The 17,497-nt window shown below is 39.8% G+C and overlaps 1 protein-coding gene across 4 annotated transcripts in view; it reads right to left on the bottom strand.

Moving 5' to 3' along the window:
- Positions 1–17,497, bottom strand: part of LOC149323649 (cell surface hyaluronidase CEMIP2-like) — an 80,066-nt gene that overhangs the window by 22,103 nt on the left and 40,466 nt on the right. For all 4 annotated transcript variants that reach the window (XM_089490599.1, XM_089490589.1, XM_089490607.1 and 1 more), the window contains exons 7-13: positions 14,797–14,966; positions 10,721–10,930; positions 8,124–8,329; positions 6,064–6,133; positions 3,991–4,119; positions 1,609–1,697; positions 632–763 (exon numbers count right to left, since the gene is read on the bottom strand). In XM_089490599.1, the coding sequence (XP_089346725.1) occupies positions 632–763; positions 1,609–1,697; positions 3,991–4,119; positions 6,064–6,133; positions 8,124–8,329; positions 10,721–10,930; positions 14,797–14,966 (1,006 nt within the window). The remainder of the gene's footprint in view (positions 1–631; positions 764–1,608; positions 1,698–3,990; positions 4,120–6,063; positions 6,134–8,123; positions 8,330–10,720; positions 10,931–14,796; positions 14,967–17,497) is intronic.

Genomic DNA, 17,497 nt, shown 5'->3' on the forward strand with positions numbered 1-17,497 from the left:
GCCTCAGAGGGAGCCATCAGGCAGACCCAGCAACATCTTGGACTGCCTGAAGGAAGAGGCCCCTCCCTCCTCAACTGTCATCTCGGCCTCAGAGGGAGCCATCAGGCAGACCAGCAACATCTTGGACTGCCTGAAGGAAGAGGCCCCTCCCTCCTCAACTGTCATCTGGGCCTCAGAGGGAGCGATCAGGCAGACCCAGCAACATCTTGGACTGCCTGAAGGAAGAGGCCCCTCCCTCCTCAACTGTAATCACGGCCTCAGAGGGAGCCATCAGGCAGACCCAGCAACATCTTGGACTGCCTGAAGGAAGAGGCCCCTCCCTCCTCAACTGTCATCTCGGCCTCAGAGGGAGCCATCAGGCAGACCAGCAACATCTTGGACTGCCTGAAGGAAGAGGCCCCTCTCTCCTCAACTGTCATCTCGGCCTCAGAGGGAGCCATCAGGCAGACCCAACAACATCAGGGACTGCCTGAAGGACGAGACTTCTCCCTCCTTTAACTGTATTTTGTATTGTATTACGATTTTACTGTACACCGCTATGATCATCGCGGAATAGCGGTCTATAAATAAAACATATTATTATTATTATTATTTATTAAAATAAAGAAGGTATTTGCACTTGGGCACCCACCCAGAGTTCTGAATTATGATATCCCCTCCTCTGATCCAGGCCCCATGGTCATTGTTTTTATAAGCGATTAGCCGGTCTATGAGAGCAGCAACACGGGGTTTCTCTGGATTTGCATCTTGGTGTGGTCGAAACCTTGTAAAGGAAAAAGAAAATGAGAAATAACTGTATATATGCAAATCTTCATACACTTTTATAGTATCAAAACTACTGCTGAGCACACATATTGAAGAAATCAGCTCTAGAACAGACAGTATGTCTCAATGGGTGAAGGGGGCTTGTTCACACTGGACTTATTCAAACCTGCACCAGAGATGGAGAAACTGTGGCCCCATATTTCCTGATTACTAATAATGCAAGTTGGGGTTACTGGGAGTTGAAATCCAATAACAAGATTCTACACCCCAGCTGAAAGCATGATTGATTTCCTTATCATAGAGATCCCCTAGTAGTTTCAAAATGAAAAAACCAGACAGAGAGAGAGGTCTCCCAGGAGATGTTTCATATCCTGGGAGACTTCTACATTCATCTCCATCCACTTTTGAGTCTTCTATCTTTTCTATACAAGAAGGCAAGAGAGCATAAGAGAACTGGAAGAAATTAATTGCCAACTAACTCCTGTGTGCAGAGTTTACTAGTCGTTCTAATGGCTCTTCACAGAGACTACAGAATGGTAAACAGGTGTGCAGAGGTATAGTACAATGTGATCTAATGAAAAATCTGTGTGTTTGACAATGGTAGCAGTTGGAACACTGTCCACTTTTATTCACAATAACAGATAGAAAAGACTCAAATGTAATCAAACAGTCATATGACAGACTTGCAAATGCACTTGGACAATTGTCTTAGGATGGTTACAGGAGGATCATGAAACTTGTTGACAACTGTCCTGTTCTAAGGCAGCCAATATACAACAAACCAGAATATTAAAATATTGATTATGTCCATTCTCAGCAATCATATGGGATGTGTTGTTGTACCTTGCATTATTGTCCAATGACAGATACTCCCTTTTATCTGCGGCACTTGCATTGGTTGTTTTAACACCTTTGTCAATAAATAAACCAGCCTGTAATACCAAAAAAGGGCAAATTAGATGTACATATAATCAGGACTGTGTGCACATACCATCAGATCATGATCTGTTTATGTGCTTATCCTTTTCCATATACTTGTGCCTAAAGTGGCACACAATGTAAAATAATAAGGAAAGAAAAGAGGGCCTGGAATACATGAAGCTTTCTCAGATAAAATAAATAAAAAAGTTCTGATTTAGAACAGAAAAATCTCAGTAAAATACCAAGAAGCCAAAAGGTAAATGTGCTAACATTCTCTCTGAGCTGCAGGCAAGGCTATTGACAAAATATCTTTACTCTAAGAAGGTCATACAAAGTAATAGGAATGGTCACTCTTGGTATACAATGGAGAGTTTTCTTGGGCTTGTAGAAGGGGAAAAAAATCAGCCCATACCAAACAAAAACAATGCTACCAAATAAAAACAATGCTAGCTAGTCATTTGGTGTACCAGCTACAATATGCAACAGGCTGCTGTTAATAGTCAGACTGGACTGGTGATAGCCCTCTCTTCATTTTCGAATTGCCACTGCTCTGGCCTCTCTGTGAGAGAAGAGCAGCCAGGCACAGCTGCATCATACTTTGACTGCAACAGCTGCTAACAGGCCCTCCCTCCATGCTCCAGTTGCCATTGCTCTGACCTCTGAATTCAGAGATTTAGCCATGTTAGTCTGGAATATCAGTATGCAAAGGAATCTTGCAGCACCTTTGAGACTAACTGTGCAAAAGAAGTTGTAGCATAATCATCCAAGTCTTTGCAAGCTTGTGCTACAACTTATTTTGCATAGCTATCAAAAGTATTGCAAGATTCCTCTGGCCTTGAGAGAAGAGCAGCCAGCATCTGGTGAATTTACTCCCCTCCTCCACTGTCCCCACCTTTTCCATGTTTGTCCAACTGTATTTGGACTGTAAGCTTGAGGGGAGCGAACTGTCAAATTAGTGATCTGAAAAGTGATGTGAGAATCTTTTCAGCTGAAGGTTAGGGCATAAATTTGTGGTTGTTATGTGCTTTCACATCATTTCAGACATATGGCAACCCTAAGGTGGACCTATCACTGAGTTTTCTTGGTAAGGTTTGTTCAGAGTGGGGTTGTCTTGGCCTTCATCTGAGGCTGACAGAGTATCACTTGCCCAAGATCACTCAGTGGGTTTCCATGTTGAGCAGGGATTTGAACCTTGCCCTCCAGAGTTGTAGCCCAATGCTCAAACTACACCACCAGGCTGCCTCTCTAGGATAGCAAACAAACAAACAAAAAACAAACAAATAAATAAAATTTTGGTTAATATGTCAAGTGAGGGACAATGGATAAGGTCTGAGAAAGTAAGCATATATTCTTTCTATATTCAAAATCCACTTACGCATGTCTAAAATAAATCTGAAACCATTATTTGGAATGACTACAGTTGGAAAGGAACCAAAAAGTTGCTGGAAGAACATAAAAAACTAACTGGAAAGATGACAACAACTACAAAGGATTATTCCACTGCCAAGTTATAACCAAAAAACTAAATTAATCATAGTTAGTTTTAAAACAATAACAATGACAGTAACAGTAACAACAATGAAAAGGAGGAAGAGGAATTATTGGGTAGTGTTGTTCTCTGTGCTTTCAGCACTGTTTTGAATCTCTGACTACCAGGGCAGTCACTCTTAATGTTATGATCTGATAGCTTGCAATGATACCAGATTGTATTACAAATCTGTATGAATTAGAAGAAATGACATGACTTAACAGAATGTGTGTTTTTTTTCTTTTCTTCTCTTCTTTTTCTTCTCCTTTCAAATTCTGCTCAATTAAAAGCTCCTGGTAATAATTACCAGAACATGTGTAAAAACGAGAACTCAGGAAGGTTATTTTTTTGAACTACAACTGCCAACCTTCCCCAGCAAGTGATGATCATAGTGGCTGGAGGATTTTGGAAGCTGTAATACAAAAAACTAATCCCCAAGCTCTAGTACAAGCATGTGCTATTTGGAAATACAAAGATTTTTTTCAATGTGTATATATAACTACAAAAAAGAATAGTTCTTAGGAAGCCTCAACAGCACAGTTCATCATTGGTATGCATGTATCACAGAGTAGCTTGAGTAGCAGAATTGTGTCTGCAATCCTATACATATTTAGTAAAGAGCAAGTTCCATTGAAACAGTGGGACTTCCTTCTGCCTAAACAAGCACAGGAATGACATGTGGGTTTAACTGTGGCTTTATAAATGTAAGCCTCATCTGTTTTTATTATAAACTGTACATATACAGAATTCACAACTCATGACCTTGATCATTTTACCTTAAAATTTGAGTGAACCTTGTTGTTATAGAAAATTCCTAGTGGTGTAAGTTCAGCTTTGGTTTCAGGAAATAATCCATGAGACTCTCCTGTGGGTACTTTGTGAAAAATATACCATATTCCAGCATCCTTGAAATAAAAAAGGACAAAAAACCTTAGGGATGGATCTTTGTGGAAGCCAATTCAGTGACATCATCATAATCACTACAGCTTGGGTTTATCCCTCAAGAATCTGTATAGGGAAATCAGTGCTTTTTGACTTGTTCATAAATGATCCAGAATTAGCAGAGGGGCAATAACAAGGCTAACTGTGCATGTCAATAAATTATTAATGATACTAAAAATTAAGAGACTAGGAAGCACTGGGGAAAGGACACTAAAATTATCAGAGCCCCACAGGGAATAACAATAATGATTTGGGAAGGAGGAAGAATAGAAAAAAGGGGAACCAAAAGGGGGACATGAAAGAGATTGGAGGGCAAGCCCTGGCCCCCCAAGCCTCATCCTGACAATGGCTGCCCCATGGATGACAGCCAAGTTGGAGTGGAAAATGAAGAGCCAGCACTCATCCCCCCCCCTCAAGCCTCCCCCCCAGCCTGGCTGCCTCCTGAGTTATACATGGGATCGACTTATAGTCGAGTATATACGGTAGATGTTAAATGCCTCTGCTGTGATAGCAGAAATTCTTGTAACTGCTATTTTAGTATACTTTAATAAATGTGATTTTAATTCTATTTATGCTTTGCATTTTATGATGATTGTAGTATTATATATTAATTTTATTTGAACATTTATATCCCATTCTATATATGACACTCTAAAATATTGTGATGTTAGCTGCCTGCGGGAACAGGATGGGACACCATGAGTGGCAGGAGCAGAAGCAGAAGTAATAAAAGATTCGTTATTAGATTTTAAAAAGTTATGTTTAAAGGCACTTTGTAATTCATTTCTCAAGTGCTCTTCAGCAACTGCTACTCAGTGGCATACTACCTTAGAACATCAGCCTTCCGTTTAGCTTCTTATTAATGTCTACCACCATTAATTTTTTTTTCTCCTTGAATTTTTCAAATCTTCTAGAGTTAGGCTCTCACCATAACTTGTGGCAGAGAATTCCATAGTTGGTAACTATGTTGTATGATGAACTCCCTCCTCTTGTCAGTGTGGAGTCTTGAAAAGAGGGGAGGATTTTGTAAATTCTCTTTCTCAACTTGGCTGTCCTCCATGGTGGGGACAAGGCTTGGGGAAACCACAAAAGAAAAAGGGGACAAAGGGTTTTGATTAAGCCTTCCATGCTTAGTTTTGAGTAGAAGAGGAGAATGGATTCACAAAGCCCATACTGTGTTGTTGTTGTTTAAAAAAGAACACATGGGTTGTTTTTTAAAAAGAACACATGGATTTGTGACTTTCTTTTCAGCCTTTGGTTGACCACTCTGGGAAAACAAAATGGTGGCTAGATACATCTTTGATGCAGTCAAGCACTTCCTCCCTTATCATAGGATTTTTTTTCAATGCCCTTTTAAGGGTTTTTAAGCATTTTTATTGCACATATTTTGGTTGTTCCTTTTAGAAAGTAAGCATGAGCTTCCTGCTCTACTATAAGACACACAGACAGTGGCCCTGGGAAGCTTTCCCCTCTTATCACCCATGCTGAAGTGACCAAACACTGCCTTGCTGAAATATTTAAATCAAACTTTTTAAAAAAAAAAAAACCCTCAATTCTACTTACATGTTTTTAAAACAGACATTCTTAATTAAAACATGTTCATGAACAGAAAAATACTGGCAAAGAGAAAAAGGCAATTTTGTAAATGACATCATTTCTAATGTAAAAATTTCTGAACAGAGTTCAGATCCTTTTATTCATCCATGTCTGTAGGGTAAAATTTTGCATCAGAAATTTGTGATACCAGTTTAAATTTGTAAAAAAGGCACTCTCTATAGGGCAGTTTCCCCCCCCCCCCCAAAAAAAAACCCAAAAATGCTTTCTTCCTCACACATTTTAAATTATGTTACTGTATTGTAAAAAAGAAAAAGAAAAGATTAGCTAATGCAGTGCACCAGACACCTTACCTGTGATCCTGCAGCTACATTATTTATAAGATGGTTGTTGGGATGAGCAATCCAAAATGTTGAAACAGCCCTGTAACAAATAGATCAAACACACTGAGATATTACATGTGGAAATCTGTCAGGATTCTTTGCTCTGGTAAGAAGAAAGAAGGTATTTTGATTTAAGCAACAATATATTCTTGGAAGGTGAAGGCTGTTCTTCATACATCCAGTTGCAAAATTTGAATGTGCATCTAAACTGTAGAAATAATGGAGTTTGACACCACTTTTGCTGCTGTAGCTCCATGCTATGGAATTTTGGGGCTTGTATTTTACATAGTCTTTTGCCTTCTCTGATAAAGAGTGTTGGTGCCTGACAAAACTACAGATCCCAGGATTCTGTAGGATGGAGTCACGACAGTTAAAGTTGTGTCAAACAGCATTATTTCTACAGTATAGATGCACCCTAAAAACAGTGCATAACGAGCAATTAATTTTCTACCAACAAACTGATATTCTTATTAAGGTTTTATGAAGACACTTGCTTTTCTAGATGGTGCACTGAAGATTGTTCCCTGGAATGAGCAGAAGCACACAGGAGAAGACTGGTGTGAGAGGCCTCCATGCAAGAAGGTGTTTCTGAATTGTGTTCATGTCTGCAAGTTGAGTCTTTTGTTATTGTTGTTTTGCATTAGTGAATTGTGATCTCTGTTCTGATACAGTAGGCCCAACTATCTATGGAGGAATCCTTCATGAGCAAAAGTATTCTGATTCTCTTGTGGGCTGGGAAATATATGGCATATCTCCTCTCTTGATTGAACAGGAAATGCCAGTATGTACAATGTCCTAAACATAGTTCTGTAGATGTATGCGGATTGCTTGGCAGTGTCAAGAAGTGGTATTTGCTTAGTAAGACTCTTCACATCGGCCACTTGATTCAAATTATGGTGAGATCAGAAGCAGACCTCCAATACATGGGACCTTTCCAGTTCTTCCATTAGCAGGAGCAAAGGGAACAGCTGAATTGCCAAGTGTCTGTTCTTGCTTACATGGCTCCTTGGCAGCCATGTAATAGTTGGAGAGGCCCAATGTATTGAGAGAATCTTTCTTCATGGGGAAACTGATATTTATGTCCACAAAAGATGTCTGTACATTTTGACACTTACAGCACTTTAGTAAGATGTATATGTGTATGTGCACATTCATCCAGCAATAAGGTTAATGTTTTAAATATTATTTAAATGTTTTAACTATTTTTAATCATGTTATTAAAAGAATATTGTTATTTAATCTTTTTAACTTTTGTAAATGAATGTTTTGGCTTAATCTGTTTTAAATTATTGTAAACCACCTTGAATTCTATCTTCAAAGAAAATCTGGATATACTGTACATTTAATTTTAAAAATAATGATCAAATGAAGAACAAATGACATGGAATTTGAATCATACCTAGAAGAAAGGACAGAGTCATCCTGATATGTGTGTGTACATTTGTCTTCAAGTCACCTGTCGACTTATGACCACCCTATGAATTTCATAGGGTTTTCTTACAGGCGGATGAAAACACTTCTCTATATATTAATAGTATTTTTCAAAAGTGTTCACAACAGCATTCCCCCCCCCCCCCCAAAGTAGAAATACTGGCTTGCCTCCAGAGAATTCATGAGCAAACAGAGATGTAAAACTTCCAGAAACTTTGATGCCATATGGGTTTTTTCCTCCTCCCTATCCAAACTGAAGCAACAAGTGCATTTGGTAACATGTCATGTGTTCTAACTACCAGTACTCAGGAAGCAGCATTTTACACCAGCTGAAACATCTGAACCATCATTGAATGCGACTCAACTTAGATTATATTACTATACATCAACTTGGATGTCACCACTACATGAACAACAGAAATACAGCGTCTCTGGATCAGGTCACAGTTAGCAAAGGCATAGGTACCCTAAGCTGGAAAAAGCAGTCCTGGCCATCACCGCCATGCCAAGCTTCCCAGGAGCAATGAATCCAGGAGAACTCACAGACTTGTTTCCTTCATTTCTTTTTTAAACACTTCCTCATTTAGCCCACTACTCACATGCAGTCTGTGGCTGGTACTGGCTCATAATTCCCATAGACATGATCCCTGATGGCTGTGCACATGGTGCTATTTCTGTCTGTTGGAAGCAGTGTGCCTGGTTTGGTGACTAGCCCCAGGTTATGAAACAGCGTATTTCTCTGTTCAATGCCGTCCTCCAAGAAAAAACAATGACCCAGTGTGTCATAGCCAATGCTGTCTTTTATCTGCAGAAATACAGTTTTGTTATGTCATTCCCACATGCCTATATACAGACTTGAAGAATGCATTACATTTTTACTAATTTTGCACAGCTGCAGTAAGAGAAGAGAATTCAATGTTAGCAATGCAACTATAAAATAATGACCCACAGAGAAACACACAAATGCAGATCCTTTTGAGATGAGCTCAAGGTTCAAATTCTGGCTGGATGTACAGATGCAAAAGTATTACTACATATATTAAGAGGTCTGTCTACAGACATTGTGCAGTAATTGCTCAGGGAAAATTAATTTTAAATGGTATTTTAAACATTCTTTTAGAACAACTAACAAACAGAAAGACTGGCCAAAGCTCAAATACTAACTTGATACTTTTATAACCTTAATACTAATGGTGACTGCGGGAACAAAGTCACTTCTGGCAATCCAAAGTGATGCCTTTCCAGTGGTAACTATGCAGTTTGCTTGATTTTAATGGTTCTATGCAAACTCTACTCCCATAAGCAGGACTGGAGAGTAGGAGTAAGGAATAAAGGAATAAGAGGTTTTTAAAGGAATTGGAGTAGGAGTAACATTAAGAAAAAATCTTACTCCAGAGTAGGGCAAAGAGTAACCCCAAATCACCACTACTCCCCAGCCCTGCCCATAAGTAGTTTACCTAACAAGGTTAACACTTTCCTGCAATACATAGTCACCACGTCATACAAGCAACTAATAAAACAGAAAAGTGTCCTCAAAGTTTAAGTAGCTTAAGGACAACCAATTGCCAAGGTAACAGGTGCACTCAGCATCAGTCAGCAAATACTAGCCCCAACAAACAACTCATAATACTTTTAGAAACTGCTAATTCTTTGCTTAGGCAAAGTTAGTTCTCGGCTTCTCCTGAATTCTCTTGACTTGGAGCAACAATGGTGTCCTTACAAAGTCTTGCAGTCATGATGATCACATTTTATGGACTCCCAATATCAAAGATAACCATTAATAAGTCAACTTCAATCCTCAATCGAGACAAATTGGTCACATTACAGGAGGAGTTTCCCACTTGCTCTTCCCCAAATGCACAAATGTTTCCATTTTGGTGATAAGCCTGATTAATATGGTCGTCCCAAGTGATCCACAACTTAATTTTTAAAAAAAAAATCTAAAAATTGATCATTTGCTTTTATTATGTGAATCTGATACCTGACAAAAGGAATTAAATTTAAAAAAGTGAAATCAAATGCCAAGTTTTGCAGCGGGGGAAATGTCTTTCTCATTTTTTAGCATGGTTTGCTTACGATTATTTCTCTAGGTGCTCAGTTTAATTTGTTTATTGATACCACACCATGCTGACTTCAATGAAAAATCTGTTTGGATCAAGTAAGGCAATCCCGATGGGTATCCAGTGCTCAGACTCTGAAACATCTAATATGTATGCATGCTGCCTGAGAAATCTGGAATTATTAAGCTGGCAACTATTCATTGAAAAGAACAATATGCACAGAAAACAGAGAAGCGCATATGTATAGTTCATTTATGCTATTTAAACGTTTGCAGCAAATTTAATATTTTTAAGGAATGGGAATCCAGCAATAATTACCCGTCCCAGGTATTCCTTAAAATGTCATTTCCCTTTGGATGACTGATTTTCAATGTAAACCATTAGTTAAGACCAACCATTAGAAAAACATGTATTGGTTGTAACTCTGTCTTATCATTATTGTGCATGTGTAACAGTGCAAAGCCACACTATGCAAATGTATATTCAGCTAGAGGAATAAACTACTTTATTGTTTGCTTAGATCAGATGGCTTCATTTTAAACTATGGTTCAATACTGCAATATGTAGCTAAGTAATGCAAAACATTGGTGCAAAGACAATGCTAACCATGATACAGTCCAGTCTGAAGAAGAATTTAATTGAGGGAGCTTGTACTTGGGTAGAGGAAGAAGGACAAAAGGGGGGGGGGGAACAGGAATGAGGGATTGATTGTAATTTACCAAAAAGTGTTGTTATGCCTATAACTCACAAGATTTTAAATCAAGGCTACTGTTAACACCACCACATGTCTTGGTCAAAGGGAAGTCTTCCGAGGGTCTAGAATGTCCACAGTTTTATAAGAGGAAATTGAAGAATAATGGACCCAAGATCTGCCCTCCATAAACGGAAGAAGCTGATGCATATTTTTACCTGATTTTTGGAAGACACTCTCTCTTACCCATACCTCATCCTATTCAGCAGGAAACAGCCCCCCCCCCCGCAATCTTTTGCATGGGGCTTGTGGAGCTGATGTGGGAAGATGGGCTAAGAAGGTCTGTTTCAGTCTCTTCAGAGGATCTAACCAAAAGTATGCTTATTCTTTCCAACTCCCATTTCAAAACAGTAATTTCAGACTTTGCATTATTAATTATTCCTACCAGCAAGCCATTTGTTGCATGAATGGTAACACATCTGGAGAAACAATGATGAATTGAGAGGCCCTCTACGTAAGTCTGGTAGTTATACCCTCCTTTCTCATCCACATCTCCACAGCGGTGAAAGTGAACAGGGTAAGCTCCATGCACCTGCTGACCCATTTGTTTAAGTTCCACGTAGGACAAATGAACAGATGTGAAATTCTTCAGAATCTGAAAAAAGCAGAAATGACTAATTCAACCAACAGACTGTAAACTGCAGGCAGACAAGCTGTTACTGATTTAACAAACTTTACAGCAACCATTTTCGCTGGATACAAAGGTAAAAATGCTGAAAACCAGTTTAACTGAAAAACAATAGGCAGAGCTCATATTGCAAATGAATGAAATCACAAGTCTGATCCCCATGAGCTCTAATTAAAAGGATCTCAAGGAATATCCATGGGCAGAGGTAGAATATACCTCTCCCCTGTCATGGACGGATCACTTCCTGATTAAGGTAGGACTGAAGGCCACAAACCAAAAACCCCTCAGGGGTGGAAGACCTATTAGAATGGTCCGTCCTCGAAAGCTGATGGAACCCAAAAGGTTCCAAAAAGCCCTAGGGGGTATTATGGTTGGGAACAATGGCGGGTCTATCGAAACCCTGGTTAATATCTGGAATAATAACCTTACTGGGGCAATAGACACTATCCCTCCCGAGTGTCCTTTCCAGTCCGCTCCTAATAGAAAATCCTGGTATACGGAAGATCTCTGCCAGATGAAGCGGGATGCGCAACGACTAGAGCACCGCTGGTGGAAACATCAGCGCATATCTGATAAGACACTCCATTAGAACATGTTACGTTCCTACGGAGTGGCAATTGATGCAGCAAAGAACTCGTTCTGTGCTGCACGGATTGCATCGGCGGAGTCTCGCCCAGCAGAGCTGTTCAGGGTGGTTAAGGAATTAACTCAATTACCCGCCATCCTGAACCCTTTATTAGAACCAACTACAGCCTGCTGCAATGCTTTTAATGACTTTTTCCCTGATAAAATCTCTGAGATAAGGGCTGATCTCGACGCCAGCTTTTTGACAGAATCAATAAGAGAGGTATTCAGTAACTCTGTAAATAGGATTAAGCTGGATCACTTTGAGTTTGTAGATACCGATGATGTGGACAAGCTCCTTGGAAGAGTAAGGAAGACGACATGCCCCCTCGACCCTTGCCCTTCTTGGTTGACCGTACAGGGAGGAGATGCAATAAAAATATCGTTACAACTTATAATAAATGCATCCTTTCGGGAGGGAATATTTCCATCTACCCTAAAACAGGTGATAGTGAAGCCGCTCTTAAAGAAACCCTCCCTAGATCCCCTGTTGAGGAATAACTATAGACCGGTCTCCTTATTACCATTCTTGGGCAAGATGATTGAGAGGGCAGTCGCCTTCCAACTCCAAGCTGTCTTGGATGAAGCTGATTATCTGGACCCATTTCAAATTGGCTTTAGAGCGGGGTGCAGAATTGAGACGGCCATGGTCGCCTTAGTTGATGATCTCCGTCTGGGCATTAACAAGGGAAGTGTGACCCTGTTGGTGCTCTTGGACATCTCAGCGGCCTTTGATACCATCGACCATGGTATCCTTCTGGAGAGAGAGTTAGGTATTGGGGGCACTGTGCTCCAGTGGCTACGATCCTACCTCTCGGGAAGGTTCCAGATGGTGAGGCTGGGGGACAGTTGCTCTCGTAAAAGAGAGCTGACATCTGGCGTACCTCAGGGCACCATCCTGTCTCCCATTGTCATGCCTCCAGAGCATCTTTGATGCTCTTGAGACATATATTTAGTTGAGATTATATTAGCTTTTTTATGTATTAGTTTAGAAGGGAAAATAGAGATCTACAGCTTTAAGAAAGACAAGGATTGTGGGAAATCCCAGGGTTTTATGCTGTCTCCCTCTAGTTAGTTTCAGTGTGTAGTAAGATTTCAGCGAAGTCAGACCTGGAGAGAGTATTTTCCTTTGACAAAAAGATAAGTCCACAAACGAAAAAAGATAGTCCTCAGAAGAAGAAAGATAGAATCCACCAAGAAGAGAGAACAAGGTATTTTAGGAAGGACTATTAAGAAAAGGGAGATCAGTTTCATGTTTGTGTTTATAACCAGTAAAGCTTTTGAAACTTAAGAAATTTGTGGACAAGTCTTTTGTTCTGGCTGTGTTCCCGAGAGCCAGAGGCCTTACTACACCCAAAGTCCATAGTATTGCTCTTGGGACAAAACACCCATGCTGTTTAACATTTACATGAAGCTGCTGGGACAGATCATCCGGAAACATGGAGCACGGTGTTATCAATACGCTGATGACACCCAGATCTATCTCTCCATGAATCCGAGTGACAAAGTGACTAAGGAAGGCATCTCTCCTCTAGATGCCTGCCTGGGGTCAGTAATGGGCTGGATGAGGGAAAACAAACTCAGATTGAATCCAGAGAAAACAGAGGTACTCGTGATAGGTACCCCAAGTCCAGGCAGGGAGATTTGCCATCCAGTCCTGGACGGGGTCACACTTCCCCTAAAGGACAAAGTTCGCAGTTTGGGAGTACTCCTGGACTCATCCCTACAGTTATCATCTCACGTAGATGCGATGGCCAGGAGTGTTTGGTACCAGCTTCAGCTGATACGCCAACTGCGTCCCTACCTGGACCGAAAGGACCTTGAAACTGTAGTACATGCACCGGTAATATCTCGCTTAGATTTCTGTAACAGGCTCTACATGAGGCTACCTTTGTACCAAGTTTGGAAGCTTCAACTAGTCCAAAATGCAGCAGCCAGAGTGGTCACTGGAACCTCAAGGTCAGAGCACATAACACCTGTACTAAAATCTTTACACTGGCTGCCAATTAGCTTCCAAAGTGTTGGTTATTACCTTTAAAGCCCTACATGGCTTGGGCCCAAGTTACTTGAGGGAACGCCTCTCCCGACATAATCCGCCCTGCACTCTCCGAACATCTGGGAAGAACTTAGTTGAGCATCCCAAGGTGAGGTTAACAACTACTCACCAAAGAGCATTCTCGGCTATGGTCCCAAAGCTTTGGAATAATCTTCCGGAAGAGCTCCGACTAATTTGTACCTTGGATGCTTTCAAAAAGGCGTTGAAAACTTACCCGTATATACTCGACTATAAGTCGACCTCATGTAAGTTTTATGACCAAAATTATGGATTTTACTATGACCCATGAATGAGTCGAGGGTTAAAATTTAGGGGCATATAGCAAAGGATCTAGAGGATGACGCAAAGCAAAACAATGTCAAAGAACTTACAAAATTCCAGCAGACATAACTCTTTGTGCTTATTCTTAAGTCTGGATGGATAAGAGAGCAGCGGGAACCAGTGCTTCACATATGATACTCTTGCTTTTCATCAGGAGATGGTTCCTTCTTTTAAGTAAGAGTTAAGATACAGTACTTACATTGACCCGTGGATAAGTCGATTCAGTTTTTTGAGGTCAATTTTTTGACCTAAATTTCTAGATTTATGCATGAGTATATACAGTACCTCTTCCGGCAAGCATGCCCCCCTGATCTTTTACAGACCTGAGAAAAATGCTACCTCTCAAACAGGAGTCTACCTCAGGATGTCAATGAGTTTTGATATTGTATTAATTGTTTTTAGATAGCACATGGTTTTATATTGTGATTTTAAATAACTGTTATTAGTATTATTGTTGATTTGCATAATTTGACTGTAATCCCACTTTGATCCGTCGGGAGAGGCGGGACAACATAAATAAAACTTATTATTATTATTATTATTATTATTATTATCATCACATCTGGGGATGCTGAAAGGCCTGTTGCCAGTCAAAGTAGTAAAAGTAGGTTAAAACTGGATTTTTGTATAAAAGTAGCTTTGCTGGTTCACAATACATCAAATAGTAGTAATAGTGAATTACCAGGCTTCTGAAACCTCCTGTTGCTCAACATCTCACAATGACTGTATACAAAGGAAAGACACTTCCATCATCACACCAAATCTATAGGAACAAAAGCTACTGGTCACACAACAGGAAACTGAGAGGAAAAAGCCAGCATGTTCCACCTACCTTGATATGTCCACCAAAAGTATCATAATTGAAGAACCGGCACTCTTTGCCAGTATAACAGGAATCTTCCATCTCTCCCTTTATTAAAATGTTCCTGGTAAGAACTCCAACCTCAGCTCTCATGTCCACTCCATCAATGATTTCTCCTATATGATGGAACTGAGGAATTTCTATTTCAAAAAGAAATCACATGAAAGGAAAACAAGACTGTCAGTTCTTCACTATCACAAATATAGACAACCTGCTAACTTCTGTTAATCTCCTTTCCAAGAATTTGCTCTTGGTTATACAGTGTTTAATACAGAATTGGATCACTCCATAATTGGTTCACAAGTGATCTGAAAAGAGAATGCAATGCAACTAGTCAGGGAAGAAGCCCACTTAAGGGCAATTCCTTCTTTAAAGTTTGGTTTATTTTCATCTTTGACATCAGCAAAAGTGGAATTGGGGAGTCATCCTGCAGCATCTCATGTATCTTTTTGGATAGCAACTGTTTTATCACCTATTTTGTAATTAATGTTGAAAGAGAAGTCTGTGGGGGAAAAAAGATCTACCAGAGACATTGATATGGCTGGGATGACAATATTGATTTTCTTTCCAGTTTATACAACAATGATATATGAAGAAAGAATGGCAATTTTAAAGTCATTTTTAAAAATACTTTAAAAAAGAGGAGTGGAAGCATTTGGTTCCAGTATTTTTGGCTGAAATTTCCCAGAGGGTGATACTGGGGGACTATTGTTCAGCCTTTTGGCCATTAGCTTGTGGGTCCACAGGGGCCAATATTGTCCCCTATACTTTTTAATATTTATATAAAGCTTCTGAGCGATGTCATTTGGAGCTTTGGGGTTGGGTGTCATCAATATGCTGATGATACCCAGCTCTAATTTACAAATGGTGCCATTTATTGTCTGGATGCAGTGAAGGACTGGATATGGGTGAATATACCAAGGCTTAATCCAGACAAAATTGAACCGCTACTGGACTGTAGGAAAACCAGTCTGGGATTGGAGTCACAGCCTATTCAGGATGGGGTTGCACTTCATCTCAGACTGTAGTCAAAAAATCAGAAGAAGACTAGGACTTGAAAGGGCACCTAGGAAGAAACTAGATAAGACCCTCAATTGTAAAGATATATCAGTGATAGTCATCTTGGCTTCCATGGAGATTGTCCATGCCATTGTATTTCCAGTTTCTATGTGTGGTTATGAAACCTGGACAGTGAAGGAAGCTGACAAGAAGAGAATCAACTCATCTGAAGTGTGGTGCTGTAGGAGACCTATGTGGATATCACAGACTGCCAAAAAAAAGAAAAAAAGAAAAAAGACAAATAAATAGGTTCTAGAACAAATCAAGTTTGAGCTCTCCCTGGAAGACAAGATGACTAAAGTGAGACTGTCATACCTAGGCCATATCTTGTGAAAGCATGACTCGCCAGAAAAGACAATAATGCTAGGTAAGGTAGAAGGCAGCAGGAAAAGTGGAAAACCACATTACAGGTGGATAGGTATGTATAAATAAATAAATAAACAAATAAACAAACAAATAAATAGACAGACAGACTGACTGACTGACTGACTGACTGACTCAATCAGGGAAGCCATGGCCCTGAGTCTGCAGGACCTGAGCAGTCCTGTTCACGATAGGGTGACTTGGAGCTTCCTCATTCATGGGGTGGCCATAAGGCAAAATCAACTTGATGGCAGTTAACAAGAAATACATGGCTTTGCTGTGCAGAAAATGTATATTTTGTATGAAATACAAAGATTACAGCGCAAATGTATTGGCTGGTATTCTATTCAGTAACTATAGGATCTCTCACTGGGGATGTCTATCTCTACCAGACCCTCTGTCACTATAGTTGCATCTGACAATGTATGGTTGTTAGCCATTATTTTTTGTGCAGAAAACTCATACAGTAAAATTACATATAGTATTTCTGTATAGGAAACAACCTACAGCGGAAGACTATTTTTATTTTAACCAAACTGAATATAACTTGAGATTGGGATGGGCAACTGCAGTAGTAGGAGCACAGTTTTCACCCTGGCAATGGGTCTTACTATTGCATTTTATCTGAAAATGAGACTGAAAGTAAATGTGGGTTGCCTCTGGTTTGCGTTTATCAGTTTGAGGGCCACACTCCAGTCCTAAGGACTGGAGCACAGCTTTGGCATGGCTTCCGGCCTCTTAAACAGCATACCTCCAAAGTGACCCAAAGCAGCTTTATTTTGGCCTGTCTGTTCGGGCCCTAAAAAACAATTTTCCCAATTAAAGATGACATCACAAATTACTTTCTTCCCAATTCTGAATTTATGCACGTTTAAAATTTACTCCAGAGGTTAGAATAGGAAGCTCTCACTAGACAAGGAGAGTAAGTTAGCAACATTTATCTATTTCAATGCTGAAAAGACAAAACAGCTTTATAGATCTCATAACTGCTGTAAGTAATCATTCAGAGCTAAATAATATGTTCAACTGTGTAATTACTTTCCCACCATGTTTCTAATCAGTATTGTTTTCATGAATTCCCTTATTTTTCCTTCTCTATTAAAAATGCAAACTGTTTCCATCTCAGAGGGGCCTCTATCCATTTTTCTACTACATGATCAAACATTTTTCACCAACATGTGCATCTGCCATAGTAAATATTTTACTAACATACAGGCTACATGGCATGGAAAATAACAGTCAGATGGTG

The sequence above is a fragment of the Sceloporus occidentalis genome, unplaced genomic scaffold (assembly GCF_023333645.1).
Source record: "Sceloporus occidentalis isolate IW3139 unplaced genomic scaffold, rSceOcc1.0.p SCAF_1, whole genome shotgun sequence".
NCBI lineage: Eukaryota > Metazoa > Chordata > Lepidosauria > Squamata > Phrynosomatidae > Sceloporus > Sceloporus occidentalis.